This window comes from Leptonychotes weddellii, chromosome 11, assembly GCF_054177405.1.
Source record: "Leptonychotes weddellii isolate Sample4059 chromosome 11, ASM5417740v2, whole genome shotgun sequence".
NCBI classification, from domain to species: Eukaryota; Metazoa; Chordata; class Mammalia; order Carnivora; family Phocidae; genus Leptonychotes; species Leptonychotes weddellii.
In genome coordinates this window covers 78,998,120-79,025,736 of record NC_138379.1, presented here as the reverse complement: position 1 = coordinate 79,025,736, position 27,617 = coordinate 78,998,120, and the positions used below count along the sequence as shown (strand labels likewise).

The window sequence follows — 27,617 nt, the reverse complement described above, 5'->3', positions numbered from 1 at the left end:
ATATTATTGCCATGTTTTTCTTTCAATAACCCAAAGCACTATTTCAGGACCCCAGATATTCAGAATTGATTTGATTATACTCTTCTGTTCATGAAATGTCAAAGTACCTTTATATCCACTGTTTTTATGGTGAATGTGATGAGCTGAAAGGCAAATATTTAGGGCATTAACCATCCCAGTTTTCGTGGGACTGAAGAGTTTCCCAGGACATGGCACTCGCCATGGGAAAGCCCCAGCAAATAGGGTACAAATTGGTCATTCTGTGGGTGTTATAATTATCATTTGTAATTGGGGAAACTGAGGCACAGAACAGCAAAGTGCGTTGCTCAGTTTACCCAGCCAACTGGCAGAGATTCAGGACTCAGTCTTCTGTATTCCAGTGAGAGCACATTCACAACTAGGCACATCCCTGCCGTTTCCTCTATATCCTACTCTCACCTGGAACGGTAAGAAAACCAAGGTCATCTTTTGCCTTTTTTGTGTGCTACCATCCCAAATGGACCTAGGTTGAGATGCTGTGGGTACCAGTGAACTGGGCCCTTTATGAATTTCCCACATTATTCAAGAGGAGCAACATCGCCATTTGTGTTTTGAAGAGAAAGAGAGACAGAAGTTATAAATATCATACCTCTTAAAAGCAGAGCAAATACTAGTGTAAGTTCTGTCTGCCCCATAAGCCTCCTCTTAGGACTACCAACTATCTCCAGTCCTGACTGGGCCATATGTGTAATTTCATGAGACAAATCAACTTGAATGAACCTTAGGAAAGAATAACCCGGTGGTGGCCACCTTTGGAACCACAACATGGTACTAAGCTACCATTTACAGAGGGCTCACTGTGTGCTGGGTGCTGTGCTTAGAGCCTTGCTTGGATGTGGTCAGTTTAGCCTCACACTAATCCCATGCGGTAGTAACGAATGTCCCTATTTGACAGATAAGAAAAATGAGTCTGAGGAAGTTTAAGTGACTCATCCAATGTCACACAGCTGATAAAGGTTGGAAGTTGGATTTAAACCCAGGAAGTCTGACCCCAAAACTGGTGCTTTGACTCATCTACTATATCACTTTTAGTAACAGAGCTAAACATCCCAGTTGCCAATGTCCAGTCTCTCAGATAGCTCTTGGCTAGGGCAGACCTAACACCAACCCGGCTACACGTTCTGCAGATGCACAGAACTACCTGTTTAGGTCAAAGGGCATGAGGGTTTTTTTTTTTTTTTTAAGATTTTTAAAATTTATTTTAGAGAGAGAGTTCTTGAGCCAGGGGAAGAACAGCGGGAGAGAGACAAGCAGACTCCACGCTGAATGCAGAGCGTGATGCAGGACTCAATCCCAGGACCCTGAGATCATGACCTGAGTCGAAATCAAGAGTCAGACGCTCAACAGACTGAGCCACCCAGGCCTCTGGCTTTTTTTTTTTTTTTTTAATTTATTTGCTTGCGAGGGAGAGTGAGCAGGGGGAGGAGCAGAGGGAGAGGGACAAGCAGACTCTGTGCTGAGTGCAAAGCCTGACTCGGGGCCCGATCTCACAACCCTGAGATCATGACCTGAGCCAAAATCAAGAGTTGGACGCTTAACTGAGCCACCCAGGTGCCTCAAGGCATGAGGCTTTCTGATCAAAAGTATTAAGGGAGCTGAAAGAAGAGATTTTAATCTGTTGGTTAATTCCAGAGTGAGAGAAATTGCCCTGCCAAGCTTCCGTTACTTCTTCTATACCTCTATTTCTCTCTCTGAAAAATGTAAACAACATGCCCTGGGCTTCTTTGAGAAATGAACTGGGTAAAATAAAGGGAATGCACTATGCAAACTGTAAAGTGCTTTATACAATTATCCCATGTTGAGAAGCTTCCAAAATAGCAATTTCTTCCAATGCCCTTGCAAAGCAAATGAGACACAGCTGCTTGAACAGTCCACAAAGAGACAGAAATCCAGCTCTCTTAAACATTCAGGGGGGAAAACACACACCGTAAAATTACCCCAAAGATGAATTTTACAAGAACCACGGAAGTGTCATCAAGTTTTTCCATGGTTAATTCTAAAAGAGTGCCAGCATCGCAAAGATCAAACAAGGCAGTTCCTGCACAGAAACCTGGGGAAATGCAGGGCTTTAATGACAGTTGCATAATAGTTAGAAATATAAATGATACTCACATGAGCAGAATCGAGGAAGCCAAGTTTACTGGCTCTTCTCCATCTTTTCCAAGACAAGTCTGTTGGGGGAAAAAAAAAAGGACTTGTTCTAAACTAAACAAAAGGAGGACTTACAAAAAAAGAAACAAGGAAAGTAACGGGGGATGAGGTGTTTGCGGGATGCCACCGAGCATAGAGTGTGACAGGGCACTTGTCAAGGGACAACAACAATTCAATGAGTTTGTTGAAAGAACTCGAATAAAATCAGCATTCGCTGTTGTGTCAGAATAAGATTACACCGCTAAAGAAAATGTTCAACAAGAATCTGGGGGGCTGGGATTTGGTGGAAGTTGCTTGGGGGTGGAGAACTCAGGGATGAGTCACAGAGTCCTCCGATGAAGTGGATGAAAGCTGGAGGAAGCCGGGTTTTGTCTCTGCCCTCTTCCTCTTTCTCTTCCTCTCTCTCGAGGGATTACAGGCTGTCTGCAATCAGCCAAAAGGGGCAAGGGAGCTGGCCCGTGGGCATGAGAATTGGCCAAGCAAGCTTCACGTGTAGCATCATGTATAAAAGGTATATGCCGTTTAAGCAAGTCCTGAGATAGGAATGGGGATGGGGAGGAGGGAAGTCTTTTGTGGGACCCTGGTGAGTTCAAGAGAATCATCGGTGCAGACGCCTGTCTCCCCGGGGGAAGAGCCCCTAGGTTATCAGAGAAGCAGGCTAAGCAGATTTTTTAAATTCTTTGGAGAAAAGAAAGTCACAGTTCCTCTTACTAAGTAATTTCTATCTTTATCAACCCTTTTACCATTAAGCTCTGTGCTTCAATTAATAGCAGCTTCTCCTGTTCTCAACCAGTCCTTGTAGACATGAATGAACTTTTTTTTTCCCTATTGAAAGTCTAAATCCGTCATATGGTTGTACATAGTTACTCTCATATTAAACTCATGATGGAAACCCAGGCAGTTCTCCCGCCCCTTCCCAAATGAGAACTTCCCATCTCCCACCTAGGTTATAGAAAGAAAAAAAAAAAAACAATTTTGATGCTCTGGCATCATTTTTCCTATTTTAGGTGGCCACTTATAGATGGAGTGGGGAGTTTACATTTTCACATCTTAAGAAAAAATATTTAAAGGGTTGAGAACTGGAGAGCTGATATTTCTACATTAACTTTTTTTCAAAATGTTTGTATTGATTTCTTTTTTGTTCTGGAATAAACTCAGGTGTAAAATGTTACGTTGTATGTATTCATTATTTAATGAATTTATTATATTTACATAATATTCATGAACAAAATATTATATTTGTAAGTTGTTCTGCCAGCCAAACTGTTCCCCTTCATTCATAAATGGAGCGTCTCAGTGTTAAACAACTGATTACCATGAATGAAGGAAGTGTTACATCTTTAGAATATTCTCCCAAAGCTGTTAAAACCAACCTACTACCATTTGGTTTTCCTCTTAAAAAAAGAAAGTTATTGTTCTTGATCTTCTTTTGTTCTGAATAGAAAATCTTAAAAATTCAGTTGGGTTTTCTTTTTTGTCGTTGCTTTTTTGTTTTTTCATTTTGGCATTCCTGTAGGAAGAGAGAGGGAACGTTCTTTTTTTCATCAACCAGAACAACACTAGTTTGAAACACAGCCAGCTTCTAAAGAAACTATATTATAGCTTTCAGGAATGGGAAGAGCTTTTTCTCTCATGGGACAGAAGGTGAGGTTTTCCTGTTGTCTTCAATCTCTGTGAATACCAAAGCGTAAGCCCTTTCTACATACATGTTCAGAGTCGTAAACTGAATTCCATGATGGATAGCAAAGTACACAGACTCCTTGATTCTGACCAAGCCAGCAACATGCACTTGAATTTGAGTTGGATTTAGATGAGCAATTCAATGGTAGAATAGTAGTAGAAAGAAGACTGTGGACTTAGGAGTCAAATCACATCGTGATCTTGGTGAGGATTTTGCTCTCTCACAGGCAGCTCGGTATTTTAATTTACTTAGCAATTTGCAGAGCTTGCCCATTGTAGCACTTCATGTCTCCCCAGTTCAATTTCCTCATCTACACAATTAACACAACTTACTGTGCAGGTCTATCATAAGGACCAAATAAAATGTATATTTCAGTTGCTTACTCCAGTGCCTTGGACATAATGCTGAGTGACTGTTTCTTATGATTCGGTCCTTAAATGGTTCCACTGCTAAACACCGGTCCTCAATAAAGTAATGTGGGACTACAGTAATCTTCTGCCACCCCCTCCCCCTGCCAAAAAATACACAGCTAACTAGGAATATTCCCTTAATTTTGACAATTTTACTGTACCTTTCTTAAGGAACCACATCACCTTATACCTACCACATAATTTATTAGACATTTACCATGAACAATGTGCTATAAGAAGCACTTTATATGGGCAATCTCATTTCATTTCCCCTACAATCCTCTGAGTTCAATGCTATGGTTATTCTTGTTTTGCTTCAAACATACTTGGTTCACCAATATGAAGAACCCCCACTAAGTATTTTTTAAACTATTTTATTATCATTGCAGAACATTTATGCGATGCCTTCTGAATTGAGTTTTGTAAATTTTGTTCAAGTAAAGCACTAAGATATAATTTATAATTTCAATCCTCCAGAAAGTGATATATATATATATATATATTTTTTTTTTACCCCAGAGGGGAAACATAATTTAGATTAAAGGGCCTACTATCTCTCCCTTTTTTTAATCATATGTGTGCTTCCTATCTCTGATTAAGTTTCGGAGCTTATCTTAAACAAGAATGGCCAAAACTCCTATTAATATCTGTTTAAGAACTGCGCCAATATCTTCGAAGTGTCAAATGACAACACTGACAAGATGGTAGAGGTCAGCCATCTTGTTGAAATGAAGAGCAAGAGATCACTGTAGAAGAATTCCTACGGAAATTATTCCACCCACATTCACCATCTACAAGATACTATAGACATTCATGCACACTAAACTGGCAAATAAAAATGTTGTATACAAACACCCCTAATTTTGAACAATTTTGAAGGTTAAGTAGAGCAATGAAGAATGCCTGCTTGATCCTGAGACATTTACCAGGAAAAGAAGGGTTCCCTAGTTGAACAGCCATTACATCTCTATTTTCAAACCTCAGTCGAATCAGTTCATTTAGGAAAACTCCTAAAATGAAACATTTATTGCATACTTTTTATATTGTGTTTGGCTTTGTTTTATTTTTTGAATAAATATTTGTAGAGGCATATATTTGGGCTTTATTTTCTTTTGAATGATTTTTGACATTTTATGAGATAATGTTGCTTCTTACTTCTTGGAGAAAACTGAGGCATTCAAAAAGGATTTTGCACAGGGTCACAACACTCTATCTCCCTCTCCCACCAGCATTAGTACTCCTCAACAGGCCTGTTTCCGTGGATGAAAGTATCTGATTTCTCTAAAGCCAAGTCTTTCACTTGGATACTAGATGTTATGGCCATTTGCCAGCCCAACAAAATTGCTCAAGGAATTCTTCCTATCTTTCCCGAAACATTAATTGTCCCTGTCTACTGGATCATTTCCATCAGTGCACAACCATATTGTTATTTCTCCCAACTCCCAACCAACACAAACACCACCACCACTATCAAACCCTCAGCTTGACCTCACTTTCTCCACCTGTTTCTATTCCATTTCTCTGCTTCCCTTGGCAGGAACTTCAAGAGCTAACTCTCCTCACTATTTCCAATTCTTCTTCTAGCATTCTGTCTTAAGCTACCTAAACCAGGCTTTAACCATTACCACCGCACAGATACATTCTCATTAAGGTCACTGATGATCTCTAGTTGTGAAATTCAATGGTAGATTGTCAGTCTTCATCTTACTTGATGGATCATCAGCATCTGGCACTATTTTTCACTCTCCTCTACTTGATACACTTCATTCTCCTGGTTTTTAGGACATTATACCCCCTACTTTTCCTCCTACTTTGATGGCCACTCTGTCTCCATCTTGCCTTGTGATTCCTTTTTTTTCCTTGTTGATCCTTTAATGCTGGAGATGCCCAGGCTTTAGTCCTGGCCTTCACTACTTTATCCATACCCATTCACTAATAATCTCGTTGAGCCTCACAGCTTTTAATACCAACATGCTGACAACTCCATCTGTAGCCCAGATGTACTCAATATATTCTCATAAGCCCCACATGCACATGATCAACAACCATTTTGACACCTCCAATCAGGTGTCTAATAGTCATGGCAAACTCACTATGTCCAAAACCCAAATCCCAGTATGCCCCATAGGCCTGTTCTTCTTGCAGCCTTTTACATCTCAATTGATAGCAATTTCATTTTTCTAGTCCCTCAGGCCAAAACCTTGATTCCTTTTTCTCTAACATTCCACATCCAATCTGTCATGAAATCCTGTTGAACTCTACTTTCAAAAATATATGCAGAATTGAACTACGCATCACCCCTACTGACCAATCCATGGACCAAGTCACATCATCTCTGCTGGGGTTACTGGCATTTCTCATTCTCTTAGCGTCTATCCTTGCCTTGCTCAGTCTATTCTAATACAACATTCAGACAGATCCTTCTTTGAAAGTCAATACCTTGCAGTGATTCCCATTTCACTCAGATGAAAGCCAACATCTTTTCCAGTGACCTACAAAAGCCTTGCTTATATGGTCTTGACTTTGCTTCTCTTACCTCTCAGATCTACTACTACTTTCCCTTCACACATTTTGCCCACAGGCCTCTTTGCTATTCTGTATGTATGTCAGGCAAGCTCCTGCCTTTTGGCCTTTGCATCGGCGGTTCTCTTTGTCTGTGATACTCTTCCCCAGATATATACATGCTTGTAGTGTTACCTGGGGGATCTGTGTACACACAGCCTCTTCCTTATACCCCCAAAGTCCTACACCTCGTTACCCTGCTTTCATTTCCTCTTTTCCATAGGGTCCCCTACCAGTAATATAGCATATTGATTTATGTATTATGTATTATGTTTACTATCTGTCTCTCTCTGCAAGGGGAGGAATTTGTGGTGGTCTTGATCATGCCTGTTCCTAGGCATCCAGAATAGTGCTTGGCATGTAGTCAGTCAACGGGTGTTAAATTGCACTGAACTGAATTGAATGCAATAGGCTCCAGGAAAATAACCTAAATTGATGACATTGTGCCTATCTGAAATAAGTATGCAACTTAAAGTAACTTGATAGAGGATTATTGTCTAGTATCTAATTAGATCATAAAGCAACAAGAGAGGACACTGGGATACATGGTCCATTTGTTGAGAAAGAGAGTATGGAACCAAAAATGACGATATGGGTAAAAATGCAGACATATTGTCCCTCTTGCTTTTAAAGATTCAGGCAATATATTTTCAGATGACTCAAGAAGAAGTTTGAAAAGACCACAATAATGTGTTCTACAAAGTCATGAAGGAGCTGAAAGTTCAACTTGAAACAACAACAACAACACAATTCTGGGTTTCTTTCTCCAGTATTTATCACAGTTCTATACAGACACTCTGACCTATCGCTGTCTGCCTGTGGTTTGTGCCACTGATGGTTATCTAAGTCCCATTTTATGAAAGTAGTCTCAGAAAAGAGCAGCGGTCTGTGGAATATTTATTTTTACCAGTCTTGGCAATCTTCAGGTAGCACAGTGTTCTCAGCATGTGGTCCCTGGACCTTCAGCATCAGCACCACCTGGGAACTTGTTAGAATTGCAAATTGTGGAAACCCACCCCACCCCAGCTCTACTTAATCAGAAACGTTGAGGGGAGTATCCAGCTATCTGTGATTTAATAAGTCCTCCAGGAGGTTGGGGGTACCTGGGTGGCTCAGTTGGCTAAGCGTCCAACTCTTGGTTTTGGCTCAGGTCGTGATCTCAGGGTTGTGAGATGGAGCCCTGGGTCGGGCTCCACACTCAGCGAGGAGTCTGCTTGAGATTCTTTCCCCCTCCCTCTCCCTCACCCTCTGTGCCACCCCCTGCTCACATGCTCTCTCTCTCTCAAATAAATAAAATCTTTAAAAAAGAAAAAATAAGTCCTCCAAGTGATGATAATGCCTCCTAAAGTTTGAGAACCACTGAGAAAACAAAGTGAGAGAAATCATCAGAATTATTCCTTTACAAGTTTACAATGACATTCCTAGTAAGAGAAGATTAGAATATAGATCTCCTTCATTGATAAATGCAATAAATTCCTAGGTCATCCAGCACCCAACAATGAGTCAGTGGACTTTTTTCTTGCACTAACCTTTATGAAATACTCTTTCTGGGCATTCTGCCTCAGATTAATGAGAAAGTAGTAGGCTGCTCACATATTCCAGAAACCTGATTTAATGATTTCACAATGCTCTGAGCCACTGGATTCCTGGCTCTTCCTGTTAAGATTTATGAACCCAAATTGTATCAAACCACTTCTTAGCATATCTTCAAGTTGACAATTCCATTCCAACAATAAAAAGGATCCAAATGGAAGGTGAATTAAGGGAAAAAAACAGATACTGAGGGTCGTTGGAATTTATCCAAAAATGACATACTCATTAAAAATACTGATCCCCAAGTAGGTCACCAAGAGTCCCTTTGCTTTGATTATTCACACAAGGGCCATCAGTTTGTAAGTTATTTACTTAAGTATTAAACTCCACCTGGTCTGTGAAGTTTAACACAAATATTGTGTAAGGCCCAATTTCCTGGAACTCTCACATTCCTTGGTCTTTCAAAAGTAGACAGAAATCCCATTTTACAGAGGATGTAACAAGCTCGGTGACCTTTCAGAGGACACACTGTTATGGACAAAGTCTAGACTGAGTTTCATATTTCTTGGATTTTCTTATAACTGTCAGTTCAGGTTAAAAACTATGTATGAAGGACCTGTTCTGTGCCAGGACATGGATTAGGAGATGGGGATATAACATTTTCTGACACAGACCCTGCCTCTGAAGAGCTCAATACGAAAGACCCTGTCTCTCTGATCATATAATACCCACCTCTGTAAGTTCTAGAAAAGTCAATGAAATACATGGTAAAGATGGTTGATTTCAGCGCACACACACACACACACACATAAAATCTGTAGAAGCAAGTTTTTCATCACGAGGCATCCCAAGGTCCTCACACTGATCACGCAACACTCAGTTGAGGCGCCATGAGACATCTTGGTGATGAAGAGCTTAAAAGTGCCCTGTCATGTCTTGTTAATACTTCATACCCAGAACAAAATGCAGAGATGCCACATGAAAAAAATGATAAGCCTGCAGAAAGGAAGTGAAAACTGGAGCTCATGGTCAGAGAAGACTAAAAGCTATCTACGAACAAATCACATTCTGCAGTTAAAAAATACCACGATGTTCAGATGTTCCAGACAAAGACATGTTAGAATGGATATGCACTCTTTCCATTATTCTCTTCATTTTCTGAGTATGAGGTTAAGTTTGAGGGTCTATATTTTTCAAAACCCTAGTGCCTCTGCTTTGATAAATAAATGTTCAGATGAAGTCGATAAACTCACATGATTTGGAGACCGAAGCTCAGACCTCCATTTTGCTACTTGCTATGTTTACAACTAAAGGTAAAATTTGGGGATGGAGGGAAAAAGAAGATTTGGGAATGGGGGGGGGCAGAGGAAATAAGAGAACCTTAGACAGGATTTTTTGAGAAAGTTAAAGTTTTCATAAAGTATAAGAAGTTTATAAACATGAGGCCATATTTATCTATTCAGTTGACATTTTATGTAAGCATCTATAATGAATTCTGAGTGGCAGTAGGTCCTGGGGATACCCAAGTGAATATAAAAAAGTGTTGGTGTGGGCGCCTGGGTGGCTCAGTTGGTTAAGCGACTGCCTTCAGCTCAGGTCGTGATCCTGGAGTTCCGGGATCGAGTCCCGCATCGGGCTCCCTGCTCAGCAGGGAGTCTGCTTCTCCCTCTGACCCTCCCCCCTCTCGTGCTCTCTCTCAAATGAATAAATAAAATTAAAAAAAAAAAAGTGTTGGTGTTTTTTATTCTATTATTAGAATATCTGGGGAACACCCTCAGAATAGTAACCTCAAATGACCTGATGTATGGAAAAATTGGACTTAAGGGAGGTTTTTAAATGAATTTGCTTGATTAGAAAAATAAAAAGACTAAGGGATAAGCTTTAATAATTTTTAAAAAGTTTACAATGTCATTTTAAGATGAACTTAGGTCAGCCAATATGAAAGCAAGAAAAGAAGAGTTAGCAGGAAAGAAACATGGTTTGGGGAAAAGATTAGGAAGAAAGAACTTTTTATAAAACATTAGGGAAGGTGATGGAATTCTTCTGCTGTTTTGCTAAAGGCATTTGGAAAGTGATTAGCTAATTCTCTCTCAATGGGTTTAAAGATACAAATACACGTGGTGTGCTAACACAGTCATTTTTTTGAAGTTCCACTTCTAGAATTCTGTGAATGGTAACTAGGTGGATTAAAAGTCTGTTTTCTTCTTTATCCCTTATTTGGCTGATATGTCTTGTTCCAGATTTGGAAACTCATAGACATTGCTATGAAATGTATCATAGACCATGACTCACTATGAAAAGGACAAGTGTGTAAATTGCCTTACCAGTGAAAAATCCTCCGCCTGTCCTCCCCTTTTTTTCTGGGACAAAAATTCAGTTTTTTCTCTCTGATTCATATCCTGAGGAAATCAAATCACAAGATGGCTACGTTCAATAAAAAATATCTCCAACCCACTACACTTTGAGAATATAAGCTCTTTTTAATCCAGATGTTCATGATCCTTCCAAGAAAGCCTTTTCTTCAGAGGAATTTGGTGCCATTTCAGATAGCTGAAAGAGTCAGAATGTCATCATATGAGAAAGTTACGCAATAATTTCCTTTATCCTGTAATAGGTCTAGAGAGTGTCTACCAATGGCAGCCCACTGGTGTTGAGTACACTAGGCACGTTTCTAAGGTAATAGTCGGCATTAATTGAATTCTTACTAGGTATGAAGTCCCATTCTAAGTTCATGCATTATTTCACTGAATCCATTTAATTCAGACTACTCCATGAGATAAATACTGTGATAGATCCCAATTCACAGATGAGGGAAATGAGCCTTAAAGAGGTTAACTAACTTGCTCAAGATGATGCAGCAATACAGAGATGAGATTCAAACCCAGAGCTGTAGGACACCAGAACATAAGCTGTTGACTACTCTCCTCATGTAGTCCTTAAAAAAAAATATAATATCTTCATTATATAGAAGGAAATGGAATCTCAGGGGTACCTGGGTAGCTCAGTCAATTAAGCGTCCAACTCTTGGTTTCAGCTCAGGTCATGATCTCAGAGTTGTGAGATTGAGCCCTGCGTCAGTCTCCACTCTCAGTGCAGAGTATGCTTGAGATTATTTCCGCCCCCTCCCCTCCCCCTCCACTCCTACCCCTGTTTACATGCTCGCTCTCTCTCTCTCTCTCAAATAAATAAATAAAATCTTTAAGAAAAAAACAAAAGAAAGAAAATGGATCTCAGAGAAGATAAGTAACTTGATCAAGAACACACAGATTATTCATGTTTCTTTGGCCTGAGATTTGACTCGGGTCAGTTGGACTCCAGCCTTCATGTTCTAGACATATTGACATTAAACCCACATTCAATCCATGTAAAGTATTCTTAAATCCATTCAAATACATAAGTGTCAACTCTGTACAGAACACTGCATGTGAGATTTTGAAGACAATATGAAAGATTTAAATATATTGTCCCTACCTCCGATAAACTTTAAATTCTAGTTGGCAGAAAAATACACAGATGAATGGAATGATGGGTCAGCTGCAAAGCACTGTGTCATCATAGGTAAAATCACATCCTATGAATTGAATAAATCCAAAGAGATGCCAGGGAAATCAGTGATAAGAGGAGAAGAAAGTTGACATTAAAAAGCTTCTGAGAAGAGGAATAAAATAAAACATACATTGAGTGGAGTTGGTCCCATTGTCTAGTATCTTCCTGACTATTTTGTGGGTAGGAAAAAAAGGATGCTTTGTAGAGCTTATGGACAGAAAACACAATCTTAGCACTTTTTAAAAACAGTCTTTTAAAGATATGGCTCACAATCACAGAGCAATGGAAAGACTGAAGAAGAGGAAAGGATTTTTCTGTGATTACGGCTAAAACTACTGGCTAAAACTACTGGCTATTACTCTGTCTCTTGGCACGTAGGTTTCCATCGGGTCCCATCAAATACAAACTATAATAGTTATAAAATCACACCCAGACTCATTCTTTACAAAGAAAAGAAAAAGGGCAGAGGGGAGGGAGGGAGAAGAAGCATCAATCTCAACATTTTCAAGGGATTTTCCATGAGATCTATCCAGTCTAATGGAAAAGAAGAAAAACTTTTTTTTTTTTTTCTGAATTAATCTTGGAAATGGAGATTTACTGGATGAATGGACCAGAAGACTGATTGCTTATTTTAGCCCCCCTTCCTGGAAACTTCTAATTTAATGAAGAATAGGATATTTAAGAGAACCGTTGGGATTGAAACTTCTCTAAGAACAGCATTTTCCAAACTGTACTGTGGAGGAACAAGAGGTATTCAAGATGCTAATGAGTATTACTAAGTAAAACAATCTTATAGCCAAGTAACTCTGGGAAAGCGGAGTTCAATTGTTTTTGCAGCCTTCTGTGTGTTAATGTGCATTTTGTACCTCCAGTGGGGATGTAGTCAGAATTCTTTAACTCGTTTGACCTAAGACTACCTTGTTATTTGATGGAACATGTGTTAACATCTCATAGACCTAGTGTTCCAAGGAAGGAGCAAGGTTCTCCTTCCTTAAGTAAGTTTTAGGAAGGCAGCCATCACAAGAGTTGGGTCCAGGTAGATCAAACCATGGGTGGAGAGAGAGGACTACCAACTGGCCATGTCTTTGACCCCATACCTAGGAGTAATGAGCCTCCACTTCAGGTTCTGTGTGCTTATCACTGAATGAGAATGAGTGATAAATCTCTAATGCCTTATCCCATGCTTCTCAGGGCCACCCTCACGGAAACATAGTAAAGCATTAGAGTCATCCTCTCCTGTAAGGATCAGCTCAGAGTTAGCCCTGGTGGTAGACGTGGGCAACAAGGGCAGGGGTCTCTTTCCACACAACAGGCAAGAGCTCTGGAGAACTGAAGGAGCACATGGAGTAAAGATTATTTACCTATTTGCCTGAATGTATGGAGTCAACTAAATTTTAGTGTTTCATCTATAATTTTTGAGATACACCCAAAGAGTTCAGATTCCTTTGGTGGGTCATTCTGTATCTGTTGGGTGTACTGACTGGTCTTCTTCCACACCTGACCAGAGGTAAGAAGGGCTCACACAGGATATAATGGGATTATACTTCTTCAGGTCCTTTGTATGAGCACAACTCTTTAAAATGCCATCATTATTTATGACTATTTAAGAGGAGGAAATCATGGTACCGAAGGGGAAGTTTTACCTCATAAGGTTCTATAGCTAAAAGGAAATCCTTAGGCAAACCTGCCTACAAAAATGCAGTTCACTTAGTAGAGAGAACACCTGATAGTCACAACATCCAAATGACTTAATTCCTAACACATCACATGTCCAGCTGAGTCCAACCACATACCCTGAAGCAGTGTTTCTCTGCCCGATCCTCAGAATCAGCAACGTATAAGAAGCCAACATCAACTCATTAACATGCATTTTCCAAGAGCATTAACCAAAATTTTGAGCCAGTAAGTAAAATTAGCACAACACTTAACATGAATATTGTATCTTTCCATGAAACTATATTTATACATCTTTTCATATCTTCCAAATACTCTTGTCAATTAAGAGTTCTCTGTTTTAAAGATAATCAGATTTAAAGAATAACAAGTTTATAAAGGGCCTTACAGTTTACTAAGTACTTTCACTTAGGTGTCTTATTTTATCCTCAGTACAATTCTGAAAGTCTTCATTTTATGGTAAACTAGAGATTGAGAAATTATCACTAGGCTAATACCTGGCAGAGTGAGACTGAAACTCAGACTCTCTGATTTCACATTTTTTTTTTAAAAAAGATTTTATTTATTTTTTAGAGAGCGAGCGAGAGAGAAACAGCATGAGAGGGGAGAGGGTCAGAGGGAGAAGCAGGCTCCCCGCCAAGCCAGGAGCCCGATGTGGGACTCGATCCCAGGACCCTGGGATCATGACCTGAGCCGAAGGCAGACGCTTAACCATCTGAGCCACCCAGGCGCCCCTCTGATTTCAGATTTAGTACTAACTCCCCATGAAGTGAATCAATACCCACATTTTTTGAAGGATTTCCTTTGTAAGTTCATGGTGATCTCAGTCTTTCCATACTCCTTGTGTACTGTATTATAAAATTAGGACTTCATTGGAAAGTTATTTTCCAATTATTTCACGTATCCCTGTCTTATCTATGCCATTCAAACACAAGCCTTTGATTACATTCTACTTTCAGGCATCCCTGAGCTTTGCATAGGCTGTTCCTACTGCAAGAACACTCCCCTACCCCCAGACCCTACACAGGCAGGCTCAATCTTCCTATTCCACAGGACCCAGTACAGGCCAGGGGCGGCCCCTTTCTACCTCTAGGAAACTTTCTCTGGCCTTCTCCACCCCTGTCCTTGTTTAGCGAGGAGACTACCCTGTGTGCTATGGGCCCCTGTAGCACCAGCATGGATGCCTGTGGTGGATTCATCCCACGCATTGCACTGCAAGTGACAATTCATCATATTTATCATGTTTCCCATTTGACCTTGGTCATCTTGAGAATAGGGATCTTCTGAACCTAGTACACAGTAGGCTGTTGATAATTAATAAATAAATAATCTAATAAATAGATAAGGTAACACAAAACCAATTACGGCAGTTAGGGTCTTTGAAGAGCTTCCAATCTCCCGGGGGAGAAAAGCCTGTAAATAGACCATGGTGAGCATCATGAGGAGCTATATTTCCTGGTACAGATGGGTTCCAGGTGCTCTGGGAGCACAGACAGGAAGGAATTGTGCTGCCCAAGCAGCCAGCCCTCAGAGACAGTGAAGTTGAGCAGGGCCTTCAAGAAGAGTGGAAGGTCACCAACCGATGTGTATGGAATGAGAGGAGGAGGGTGGGAGTGGGTAGCGAATGGGGACGGCAGGCTTTAGTGGAGCTCTGTTTTGTTGGCTATACAGGAACCCCTTCTCTGGATGAGCTGCCCCTCTCTCCAGCCAACCTCCTAGTGCTAAGAGGAGCCACCAGTCATGGAATCTTGTTTTCCTTTGCACAGGGAACTTACCAGAGGTCTTACAAATTTCTCCAGCCTCACAGAGGAAGCAGATGGGAGAGAATAAGACTGACCCAAAGAGAGAAGCTGAAGACAAAGTTGGAGGAAGTGTGTCATGGCAGCACCTGAGTCCCTGATTCTGGTAATTTCTGGAGTCTGGTGTACCCCTGCCCTTTCAGAATGTGGTTTTGTATCTCAACTAAATCAAGATGGGTTTCTGTCACTTGCAAACACAGAATCCTGATCAACACCAAGACCTTAAAAACTTCCCCCACAACAAGCGCAGAGATAGGCACAGAGTAGCTCCTCTACATTTTATTCCTCAGATGGACCCTTTCCATCATCTAGTTCCATCCCTCTATTAAGTTGGAGACACAGGCTTAGGCACCTTTCCAAAGCCACCCCCCAAACACTCAAAACAGAGTCTACACTAGAACCTGAACTCTCCTCCCAGAACAGTGTTTTGTTTACCACAGACTACTTCCTTGCCATTTGCTGGCTAATTAGCCTTAAGGTTAAGAGGTAATCTTGGGATTCATCTGTGGTAAAAATAAATAAATGAATACATAAAAATGGACAAAGAATTCATGATATGAATATGAGGTGATGACATTATTGTTTTTTAATTCATTCAACAAATTGCCCCTGACATGCACCTGCCTCCGTGATACGTTGGTATTTTGAAACAAACAAGGCATGCTGCTCGACCTCAAGTAGCTCACCAAGGAGAGTGAGAAACAGTCCGGCTTACCAGATCTCATGTGCCCTCAAGTTAGCCATCTGCGAGATTATATGCTTATGACTTTTGCAATTGCTAAGTCCTTTTGAACCAGTTATGAGCCAAACAAAAATGTCACCTCATAATTTCATAGCTGCATTTAAATTCATTTTTAATCAAAAATGGTATCATTCAGCAGGACCAATTAGATATGGCATTTGGGTCTTTGAAAATGCAAAACATCTTGCAAAGACAAGGATTTTCCCCTACTAAATATACACAAAAGAATATGCTCTAGGTTCTGAGGCTAGGCAGCATCACTACCCCAAAGGAAACCGAAATTCAGGATGGGTAAACTTTTACGAATTGTTAAAATAATGAGTTCTAGAATTTATATTAAATTTCCAGACAGGCACATATGTGCCCAGAGGCAGGTGCCAGGATCACCTTAAGTCACCTTGAGTCCCTTCCAGCTCTGTGATTCTGCAATTGCTTATACTGGATCTCTCCAAGTCTGTGATGGGCTGAAGAGCTATTCCTGTCCTAGTTCTTTTCCTTATATAGGTCAAATCCCATTCCAACGAGTACCATAACAATAACCACCTCATGGCCTGGTTACTTTAGACAACCTGATAAAATGAGAATCAAGCATGACCTCCAAGCCAGAGTTGGCTGATACAGGGTTTGACCTGAATATTATTTAAGCAAGGAGGGAGCCAGTGTATTTTTTATCTTCATGGCACTGGGCCATTGCAGAACACTCAGACGGAAGGTGCAGAAAAATTGTCAGTGAGTCCAAACCACAGCACTCGGTTTCCTGATGGACACTGAAAAATAAGAGCGTCTGGGGACTCGATTCTATGAGTCTCTATGTGAGAACAGTATCCATCTTCTGCCTGTCAACTCCAGCCAAAGAATGTCCAGGCAACTTGTACATCTTACTGCGGGTCTATATATAAGCCCTCTTGTCATGTTGAGTACCCCCAAACCTGAGGCTTCTTCCTCCATTCATGCTTCCTTTTGTCTATGTTTTTCTTTCTTGGAATGAAGTGCTAGTTTCTGCTTTCTGAAATGTTCCTCTATAAGAATGTAAACTCCCTGAGGGTAGAGATTCGCTTGTTTGGTTCCCAAGTGTATTTAATATTGGATCTTCTTTCTATAATGGAAACTCCACAAAACCATGAAATCTCACATCTAGAACAATGCCTGGCATATAGGAAGTGCCTGAAAATTATTTGTTGAATGAATGAATGAATGAATGAATGATAAACAGTTTAGGACCCAATGCCAAAGCCACCCTCCCTCTCTCAAAGCAATTAGGGGTCTTTCCTCTGACCCTCTGGTACTGTTTGCATTTCTTTATTATAACATTTGTCAGATACTCTACCTCTTCTTTATGCTATATCTGTTTTACCAGCTAAACTGGGGAAGATTTTAGGGCAGGAACTATGTTTTATAACTCCACATTCTCTGTGCCTAAAACAGTAAAAGTTCAATAAATGCTCAGGGCTTGAACGACTGAAAGAATGAATAAAAGTATTTCCCTTATAACAATGAACATTGAAGAATTATGATTTAACATCATACCTCAAATTTTGCCTGGACTCCAGAGCCTTCCAAGCTGAAGAAGCTGTGAGTCACTGGGCTTGGAGGGGAGGGGTGTTTGTTTGTGGAGGGCTTGTTTCCCGACCTCGATGAATCACACGTATAATCACCCCAACTGCATCCTGTCTGGGGAAGTAACCAAAACCCCTATTTCTGGCCCCAATGGCTTTTTGGTTTTATGAGTAAATGCCACTGGCATGCCATTAAATAAGTACCCTCAGAAAGCCCTCAGCCAGTGCTATAACCTACGATAGTCAGGTTACAGAGGAGAAGTCTCATGAGGAGAGCACAAGATGAAGGTGTAACCTTCTTCATCCTACTTGGCCCATTGCTTTAGGGGCTCACTGGTGACCTGGCCTCCAAGACCTTTCCAAACATCTGTTACATCTTTTTCCAAATCACAGGTATGATCATGCAATTTTCCTGCAGAAAAACATGGGCTGATTCTCATCATCCACATAGTAAAGACCAAACTTCTTAACCTACATTTCAAGGCCCTCTAGAATCTGACTCTGACCTTCTTCACTGACCTTACCTTCCTCTACTCCTGTGTAACCAGATGCTTCAAATAGAGTGAATGGTTTTCTGATCACATACAAGTCCTATGCTTTGCTCTATGACTTTGTTCTCTCTGCTTGCTCCTAGAATGCCCACCTACTTCCATTTCCAAATGTCTAAAACCCATATATTCTCAGGTCTCGCAAAATGCCACTTCTTCCACAATGTCTTCAGTGACTGTCTAATAAGGAAAAACAACTTCTCCTTTGAGCATGCTCGGATTTTATTTGTCCTTCCATTCCGTTGCTTTTTTCTAATTTGTACTATAGACACAAATGCACATGTTCATTTCTCAAACTCAAATCAGTTATTAGAATATCTGAATCTTAGTCAATGTGATAGTCCTTCCACTCCTCACAGCACCTACCACAGTGAACACTCCAGATAAAGGTTGCCTGAGTGAAAAAACTGAAATAGCTCAGTTTTTTCAATCCTTATCTTTGCCTTGGAATCTTCAGGGAAGGTTTTTTGTTTTGTTTTGTTTTTAAAGATTTTATTTATTTATTTGACAGAGAGAGATGCAGCAAGAGAGGGAACACAAGCAGGGGGAGCGGGAGAAGGAGAAACGATCTTCCCGCAGAGCAGGGAGCCCGATGCGGGGCTCGATCCCAGGACCCTGGGATCATGACCCGAGCCGAAGGCAGACGCCTAACGACTGAGCCACCCAGGTGCCTATTCAGGGAAGGCTTGACATAGGAGTGTCTTCTTCTCATCTCTCTTGTTGTCTCCCTTACTTCCGTTCTAAGAAAGCATAAGATTAAGAAAATCTTTGGTCTCTGCAAACAATGTGTTTTAGATCTATGGCTCTCAAAGGCAAGGTCTTCCTTCCAGGCATCCTTGGTCCTAGTATCCATCACCTCATGGCCCACCTTGCTAGTAGATGAAACGAGCTCAGGGGGGAGAAGTATAATTTTGATAACAAACCGAGTAAATCAGCACGTAATTAAGAGAGGCTTTGCCGTTTCAAAAAGCAAACTTAAAAAAAAAAAAATAGCATATTCTAAAAACAAAGACGTCTCTGTTTCTGGTTGTTGCAGAATATCCATGCCACAGTGCCAATTTCGGGGTGGATACATTCCTTCAGTATGGATAAATGAGAGTTGAGGCAATAAAGCTTAGCTTTGTTTGACTGCAAAGCGTTTTTTCCTCCTTTCTGTTTATTAGTATTGCTCTGGTGATGGGAAGAGGGACATAGAAGCAGAATGAGTGTAAAATCACCCAGGCCAAGGTCAGATAAAGAGGGAACGGAATGTCAAGAGTATCGCTTCCTCTCCGCTCCTATGGCAATGACCACATCTGGGGGCCTGAAAGAGATAGGCAACGGTGACCGTGGCTTAACAGCCACCCCCGCCACGGTGGCTCTAACAGCGGCCCTCAGGGCAGCGCCCTTCCCTCTTTGGAGGTCAAGGTCTACCTACACCAGTTAATGGCCGAATGGCCATGGGGAAATTCACACTATCTTCATCAGTGACAGGAGGATAATAATACCCGTTACAAAATAACACAGTCAGACTTGATAAACCGTGAAGAGCTCCTCAAATATTAGTTGGTGCTGTAAATTCAAAGGTAACTGTTTTTTTTTTTTTTTTTATTACCCTACAACTGGGGTTGGCAAACTTTTTCTGTAAAGGGCCAAATAATACATACTTTAGGTCTCTGTTGTGGCTACTGGACTGCCTTTGTAGTAGGCAAGCAGCCACTGACAACATGGGAATGGAGAGCTGCGCTTTGTTCCAATAAAACTTTATTCGCAGAAACAGATGGCAGGCTGGATTGGGCCCATGAGCCCTATTTGCAAATCCCTGCCCTACATCTTTGGGCAGAACGAACATCAGAGGCAGAGAGAGGGGCATATCTAAAATCCTTCCTGCTGTGGAGAATGACATTATCAGTTTTTCTGAGCAGTTGTCCTGAGATTTTCAGGCATCTCTTTAAGGTACTTTTTGAAACAGAGTTCCTGTTCTGTACATTCATCTTCGTCACCATCAACATCATTTTGTACCTAATCTCGAAGTATTACCAGATCCTTAGTTGACCACGTCTACCACTTGACCACACTCTCTTCTGGGAAAGACAGCTCTGATTATTGTTAAAGAAAATATCCATCATACTTGTGGTGAAAGGTCACTATATTTTTTAACAAATTGGTCCTTTGAGCAAGATGAATTTTAATGGATTGGTTTATTAACCTAAAGGTTGAACCAGGCTGAGAGTAACTGAATGATTTGTTCATAATTAGTATTATTTATAATTATTTTACTTGGGAAAAAATATCACCTTAAATGTCAGGATGTTTTTTTTTTTTAATTGCTTCAGATGAGATTCATAATAATTAACTTTGCAAATGTATTTTAAAAAACTCATTTAAAAATATCTGAAGCTGCCGAGCGTCTTGTCTGGAAGAGGCAGATACTGATATTCATTACTAAGAACAGGGCAGAAATCAACCCATGATTTTTTTTTTTTTTTTAAACCACATGAATTGTGTATCGCAGTCACTGCTGGACTCTAGAATTGCTGAAATGTTGATACGGTGCTGTGCTCATTCTTCTTCCCCATTAACTGTGCTCTCTGAGTGAGTATGCTGCGTGAATGTCGGCATATGTATTTTGCTCAAATATACATCTGCATATATTTTGTATCAAAAGGGGAGAGAGTACCTGCTGGAAAGAAGGAATGTATATATGTGTGCAGTGGCTTTAGAAAAACAGTCTGTGGACATATTATGCAGCTACGCACATGATTTAGAGAGGATATAAACTTTTTGAAGGTGAGTAGGTATATGACTTAAACTTAGCCTCTCTATCGATATTTAATTTATTAGTCAGCTGGGGGAGAAGAAAAGAAATAGAATACGCAAACATCGGGGGAAAGGCAGCTTTAAAATAATTAAGGTTGTGAAAGAGGGGGAGGTCACTAGCAAGGAACATGCAGCAGAACAACAAAGATGATGCCTTGTAATTATATAACGCTGTAGAGTTACAAGCTTCTGGTGTGTTCAGGTGTGATCTCATGTGTGCCTCCCACGTATAGTTGGATGCAGTAAGAAAGGGTAGTAGTAGCAACTTCATCTGGCAGATGGAAAGAGAAGGCTCAGGGAAGTCAAGGGATTTGCCCGTGGTCCACACTACCTTCCCCAGACAGCACACTGCTTCTGGAACCCAAAGAAAGGGTGAATGGGTCCACAGGCATCAAAGCCAACTCCAACTTTCGTAGGCTGATGGAAAGAGCCTGACCCAGAGTGTAGACCCCATTTCCCCATCTGAGACACTTTAATGAATAAGTAACGAGTAGTCTGGAAAGAACGTTCCAGGCAGGGAATATGGCGATGGGATTATTAACACAGCCTCTTATTTGCTTCTTCCAAGTATAGTCTGATCATTTGCCTGAGACACATTGTGACATTTACTGGAGCAGCACAGTGTCAAGGACACAGACAAATCACTCGTCCAGATAGCCAAGCAGGCACCATCAATCATTATCTGCACGTTTGTGAACTAGAAAAGTGTAGCAGAGGCCCGCAAAGAGAACATTTGGAGGTGGCTAAAAGGGAAAGAACACAAAGTTCCCCACTTATCTGCCAAAGAGGTTACTCTAAAAAGTGATGTGGCAATTAGGGGTCCTGTACTTAAATTTTCCCGCAAACAGTACACACATGTCCCTCCAAAGCTCAGGAGGAAACTACCCTGCTGAGAAGCATAAGGGTATATTAACTGATTAATTATTATTAATGTCATCTTTTATTTAGCTAGCAATTATAATCTATTAGGAGCATTTATTCACATTATCTTACTTATTCAATCCTCAGAAAAAATCCTATAAGGCTCATCAGTGATATATTATTATCTCCCTTTTATAGACAAAGAAAGAGGGGGATTCCGACGTCTCCTTGCTTAAGCTAATCTGGCTAAGTGGCAGAGTGGCACGTCTGACTCCTGGTCCATTACCCAGAGCAACTGTGGGAGCCTGGAGGGAAGAAGGCGAACGTCTGAGACGGTAGTTGGGAGCAGAGAGAACCTGAAAAGGCCATCAGACCAGAATTCCTTCCAGTTTAAGGAGTCCGGAGTCCGGAGTGGGTGTGGCTCTATGACACACAACCCGAAGGCTTGGATGGACGTTCAGGCATGTACCTACTCACTTTGAATCCTCTTGTGCAGCTGAGCACTGGCGCTCAGACTCGGCCTCTCAGACTGGCGCTCAGGACTCGGTCCTGTGAAGTTTCTGGGCGGCAGAGTTGGAACCAACTTCAAACTAGTTTAAGTCTCTGAGTCAGTTCACAAACCCTCCCTCTCCGGCTCCGGCTCGGGCTCCGTGATCAGCCTTTTGCATCACATCCTAGGAGCATTTCTGTTCTTTTGCGCTCCTTTCGGGGGCTCCTCCCTCAGTGTCTCTGCACTGCCTCCCCCCTGCAACAATCTCTCCTGACCACCCCGTGTCTACTCCACCCGCCTTCCCACCATCAGGGCCTCCGTGCCTCTCGGCCACCCCGCTCTAGGCCCCCCCCCCACCCATAGTCCTCTCCCGGGCACCTACCTGGGCTCTGCAGCCACAGGCACCTTCTTGGTTCTGTCTGTCTGTCTGGGGCCGCCTGCCTCCATCCAGGGCCTGGGAGCCATGAAAGTCTTCAAGCTCTTTGTTACTTTTCCTCCTTCGTTTATCTTGCTAGGTAATTAATAGCAAACAATAAAAGATGGCATCAGCTGTGGTGCTCGGCTGCAGCCTCCAGAAGTGTTATCTCAGACCCCAACATTGCAACAAAGAAATCTCACAGTTGGGTCAAGCGCGAAAATCAGAGGACAGGAGGAGAAAACTTCAGCTTCCCAAATTCCACTGCCCTCCGGGGGCTCCCCCTTGTGGGAGATGCGGGGCATGGCAAGGCAGGACCCGGTCGGGCTGGTGCCTCCGCGGGAGGAGGGCCAGAGAGCAGAGTGCACGCACCCCAGGGCTGTGGAGTCCGGCTCCAGGCACGAAGAACCGGCCTCTGTGTGAGGTGCAGGCCTGAGACCCTCTGTAATTAATCAGGGGAATATTCGGGCGAGACAGAGCTCTCCGTGCCTGGAGGTCTCTGAGTCCAGGTGAGTGTGGCCTGAGTCACGGGCTTGCACAGCGGACGCTCTGTATGGGAAGTGGTGATTGGCAACCATTTGCCTCCGCTTCATGTCCAGTTCCCTCCCTGGCACAGATGTATCATAAAGTCGGACATTCACACGGGGCTGTTCTGCGGAGACAGGCGTGGTCTCCGCCGTCTGAGTCAAGAGTGAAGGTCCAGTCTCCTGGACCCTCACCAGTGTGGGCACACAGCCTTTTGGAGCCCCTGGCAATGTACGGCTCCCCACCTTGGTGGGAACAGACTGTATGTCCAAACAGTGTCTTTCCCGGGAGAGATAGAGTCTCATTCATTCTCCCCTACCCTGGCAGGCAGGTAGGAAATCAAATATATTAATTACTCTTTCTGCAAACAGAACCAGAGGCTCAGACAACCAAGTAAGGTGTCCAAGGCACTAGGAAGACTGTCAGTGGAGTTAAGGGCCTAGCTTTCCTGCCTTCCCCCTGCCCGGTGTGTCTAGACTACATGCTCTGTCTCCGGAGAGAAGGGGAAATGATGCTCACTGCCCTTCCTCAGTGCAGGACAATGAGCAGCACCATTAAGGAGTACTGACTGACTCCCCAGCCACAAGGACAGTATGCTGGGTATGACACAGATAGAGAGTCCCAGACAGAGCTAGCAGGAGAGAATTCGTCATCATGTGAAATGCAGGGGAAGCCACCAATGGCCTATCGGGATGCTCCTTATTTCCCAGAACTGGGGACTGGTAGTGGGGACTGAATAAAGACACTCTGCAGAAGAACAACAGTGCTATGTCCAGAGCTCACCACATGGGTTGTGCCACATGATTTCATTCCACCATCATACCGGTTCTGAGACCTTGGCTGTGAAGTTGGGTTGACTCCATTTTATGGACGAAGAAACTGAGGTCAGAGTGGTTAATGGACCATGAAATAAGTGGCAGAGATTCGGATCAAACCTAAATCTATTTAAGTCTGGAGCTCTTCTCACCATATCACGTTGCCTCCGCGACTCTTCTAGCTGCCCTGGCAAGGGAACTCTGGCCAGGGGTGTCAACGTAAAGCATCTCATATCAGTTTCAGCAAACCAAATCTCAAGCTGCTTCCCACCGATCCCTACTAAATTCCACTAGTTCCCTGATGTTGGTGGCAGCTCTGTACTGAGTCGCATGGGAAGACTGAGCTTGGAATAAAATCATAAAACTCCATGTATTAAAAACCTTCTTCACAGGCTTTTTCTCCATAAGCAATGCAGACACTAACAAACACCCGAGACAAAAGGAGCTATGTGCCACCAAAAGGATGATGATGATAAGTTGATTCGTGATATGGTTACTGATCATAGACTCAAGATCTATTTCTCAGACCTATATTGGGTTCTGGGCTAAATATGAAAAAAAAAAAAAAAGCAACCAGCCTCGAAGACACTTAAACTTCGTTATAAACCCAAGTCAAGTGTAAAACAGCAATAAGGATTTGGAGAATTCAGGAAAGCTGCAAAAACAAACAAACAAACAAAAATCCCTTTCATGCAAATGGATCTAAAATTGAGGACTTTTGGCAATAAGAATGCTGTGAAGGAGGAAGAGAAGCCCAGACATTCTGCTCCAGGAGAACATATCAAGGGGTCAAGCACGTGAAGGACACTGTGTCAGGGGCTGAAGAACAAACAGGATGATGGATGGGGTGAAAGAGACTCTTGTTCCTCTTTGGGCTGGCCAAAGCATCCCATTCTGACCCCGTGCTAGACAAAATGGAGTACACTGAAAAGAGAGCAACCGAAGTATATAAAAGACTAGAAATCATGCCATGAGGAATTGGGAACCCTGGAAATGTTCAGACAGATGAGAATAAAACTCCATATCAAAAATAATGGCTGTCCTCAACTATCCAAAGGGCTCTCAGAAAAGGGATGGGATTTTGCTCTGCCGAGCATCAGGGAATGGACTGGAACCAACGGGGAGAAACTTCGAAGAGAAGGCTGTTTTACTCACTAGAAGAAAAACATTCTGCTGGCTCAACACCAAATTGGAAAGATCGTTTCCTGTCTGGAGAAGGCTAGGAGGGCTCTGTCGTCAGAAGTTCTTTGGTCAAAGAGGGGGGGCATGCACACAGACTTACCGGACTGAAACCACCCTTGGGGATCCCTCTAGTACTGACAGTGTTTAGGTCTATGATCAACCTGAGGTCCGAAAGGAAAAGCTGGACAAAAGAAACACATGAAATCCTCACACAAAGCATTCAACTCCTACTGAGGGCTCTCATGGCCTAATGCATTCAAAGATCACCTACATCCAGAGTGTCCTTGCTGCCTTTTCCTCTCTTTCCCTCGAACAGAATTATTTATTTTTACTGTCTCAGCTAATTCCAGTATTTAAGCACCTCTGAGGTGGGGCAAATGCCCTTCAGTAGAGGGGACAACAAAAGGAAAAGGTAAAACTCCTACACTCAGTTCAGTTTAAGGAGAATCTCAGGTTTTAGAAAAGATTTTTAGAGGCCGTCTTGTTGAACACCCTCACCCCTCCTTTCTGAATTCATTCCATATCTTCCCCAATTGAATACCACCTGATCTCTGTTGGAAAGCCATCTCCAAAGCTAATTTCATCACAGGCCATTCTAATGGGGAGTAAGCAAAATGTACACATTCAAAATGCACCAGAAAGACATGGAAACACAGGAAAAGAAAAATGGTACCGTTAGTATAAAGACAGAACCTAAAGTGAATCAGGATTTTAAAAAGTCAGAATTAGAGGAAATTTTTAAAATATCACCTCTAGTTAAAATATCACCTCTAGTTAAAATGTCACCTCTAATTCTACACGTTACTGGTAAAAGCGCAGGTGAAATTGTTGTGTGTTACACTGTCTTTTGCATGTGTGTGCAAGCCTTCCAGTGCAAGGTGGGGAGATAGAAGACTAGGGGCAAGAGAAATAAACAAGGTGAAGACTGTGGATGAGGAAGAAATACCACGGAGCTCTGAGGTCCTGGCAGGTGGCTTGTGTCTGGAATGGCTTCCATGTTGGGACCCAGGACAGGGCTGTAAATGCAAGTGGAAAGCTGGTGAGGGGTGGCAGATGAGAAAAACAGCACGTTCAAGAATGCACCTGTGTTTGAGCGGAGGAGACAGAGGGCCTTAAATGGATAAGGGAAAGGACATAGAGATTAGGGATGGAGGGGAAGGGAGAAACAGGAGATCAGTAAGGGAAATTTAAAGGTTGGAAGAAGTGAAGAGAGAGCCTCCAGGGAGGTCCAAGGTACCTGGGCTATTTCCAAGACCATCTCGGGGTCTCAAGAGATGGTAAGAGATGGGGGTGAGGCTGCACGAAAGAAGACCCTAGGCACTGAAAGATGTGAGTGGAAAGAGGCAGCAAGGAAGCTGGACTCATCACAGGACTTGGTTTCTCCATTTTTCTGACTAGCTCATTTTTCTTTTTTTTCCTTAAGATTTATTTTATTTATTTATTTGAGAAATAGAGAGAGAGAGCAGGGGGAGGGGTAGAGGGAGAGAGAGAATGAGTGTGGAGCCTGACTTGGGGCTCCATCCCATGACCCCGAGAACACGACCTGAGCTGAAATCAAGAGTCGGACGCTTAACTGACTGATCCACCCAGCCGACACTGACTAGCTCATTTTTCAGAGGAGGGCAGTCAAGAGTACCTTCCTGGCTGTGGAGAACTGTTAATTCATCAGAAAAATCTGAATTTGTCCAGTGTTGACTGAACACTTCCCATATGCTCAGCTACGTCATAGAAATAGAAATCAAAATGCTACTAAAAAGTCATGCTGTCAAAGTCCACAATAGCCAAACTGTGGAAAGAGCCAAGATGCCCTTCAACAGATGAATGGATAAAGAATATGTGGTCCGTATATACAATGGAATACTACTCAGCCATCAGAAAGGATGAATACCCAACTTTTACATCAACATGGATGGGACTGGAGGAGATTATGCTAAGTGAAATAAGTCAAGCAGAGAAAGTCAATTATCATATGGTTTCACTTATTGGTGGAACATAAGGAATAGCATGGAGGACATTAGGAGAAGGAAGGGAAAAAGGAAGGGGGGAAATCGGAGGGGGAGATGAACCATGAGAGACTATGGACTCTGAGAAACAAACTGAGGGTTCTAGAGGGGAGGGGGGTGGGGGGATAGGTTAGACTGGTAATGAGTTATTAAGGAGGGCACATACTGCATGGAGCACCGGGTGTTATACGAAAACAATGAATCGTGGATCACTGCATCAAAAACTAATGATGTATTGTTTGGTGACTAACATAACATAATAAAACAAAATTAAATTTAAAAAAAA

General features: G+C 42.1%; 1 protein-coding gene and 1 long non-coding RNA gene across 6 annotated transcripts in view; one reads left to right on the top strand and one right to left on the bottom strand.

Annotated features, from left to right (window-relative positions):
* LOC115942733 (uncharacterized) overlaps nucleotides 1-27,617 on the bottom strand; it is a 224,643-nt gene that overhangs the window by 82,700 nt on the left and 114,326 nt on the right. The window contains exons 4-6 of one of the 5 annotated variants that reach the window (XR_014138882.1): nucleotides 25,429-25,509; nucleotides 22,774-22,902; nucleotides 2,152-2,210 (exon numbers count right to left, since the gene is read on the bottom strand). Coding sequence is in view for 2 of the 5 variants with exons in the window: in XM_081799263.1 (XP_081655389.1) it covers nucleotides 2,152-2,210; nucleotides 22,774-22,902; nucleotides 25,429-25,548 (308 nt within the window). In the remaining 3 variants the exon portion in view is untranslated. Of the gene's footprint in view, nucleotides 1-2,151; nucleotides 2,211-22,773; nucleotides 22,903-25,428; nucleotides 26,328-27,617 lie in introns of those variants that run through there. The other 4 variants (XR_014138880.1, XM_081799263.1, XM_081799262.1 and 1 more) reach the window with 4 other exon arrangements.
* On the top strand, nucleotides 17,942-22,780 carry LOC145716298 (uncharacterized). Its single transcript, XR_014138889.1, has 3 exons — nucleotides 17,942-18,086; nucleotides 20,753-20,815; nucleotides 22,100-22,780. It is a non-coding gene; the product is annotated as an uncharacterized LOC145716298 (long non-coding RNA).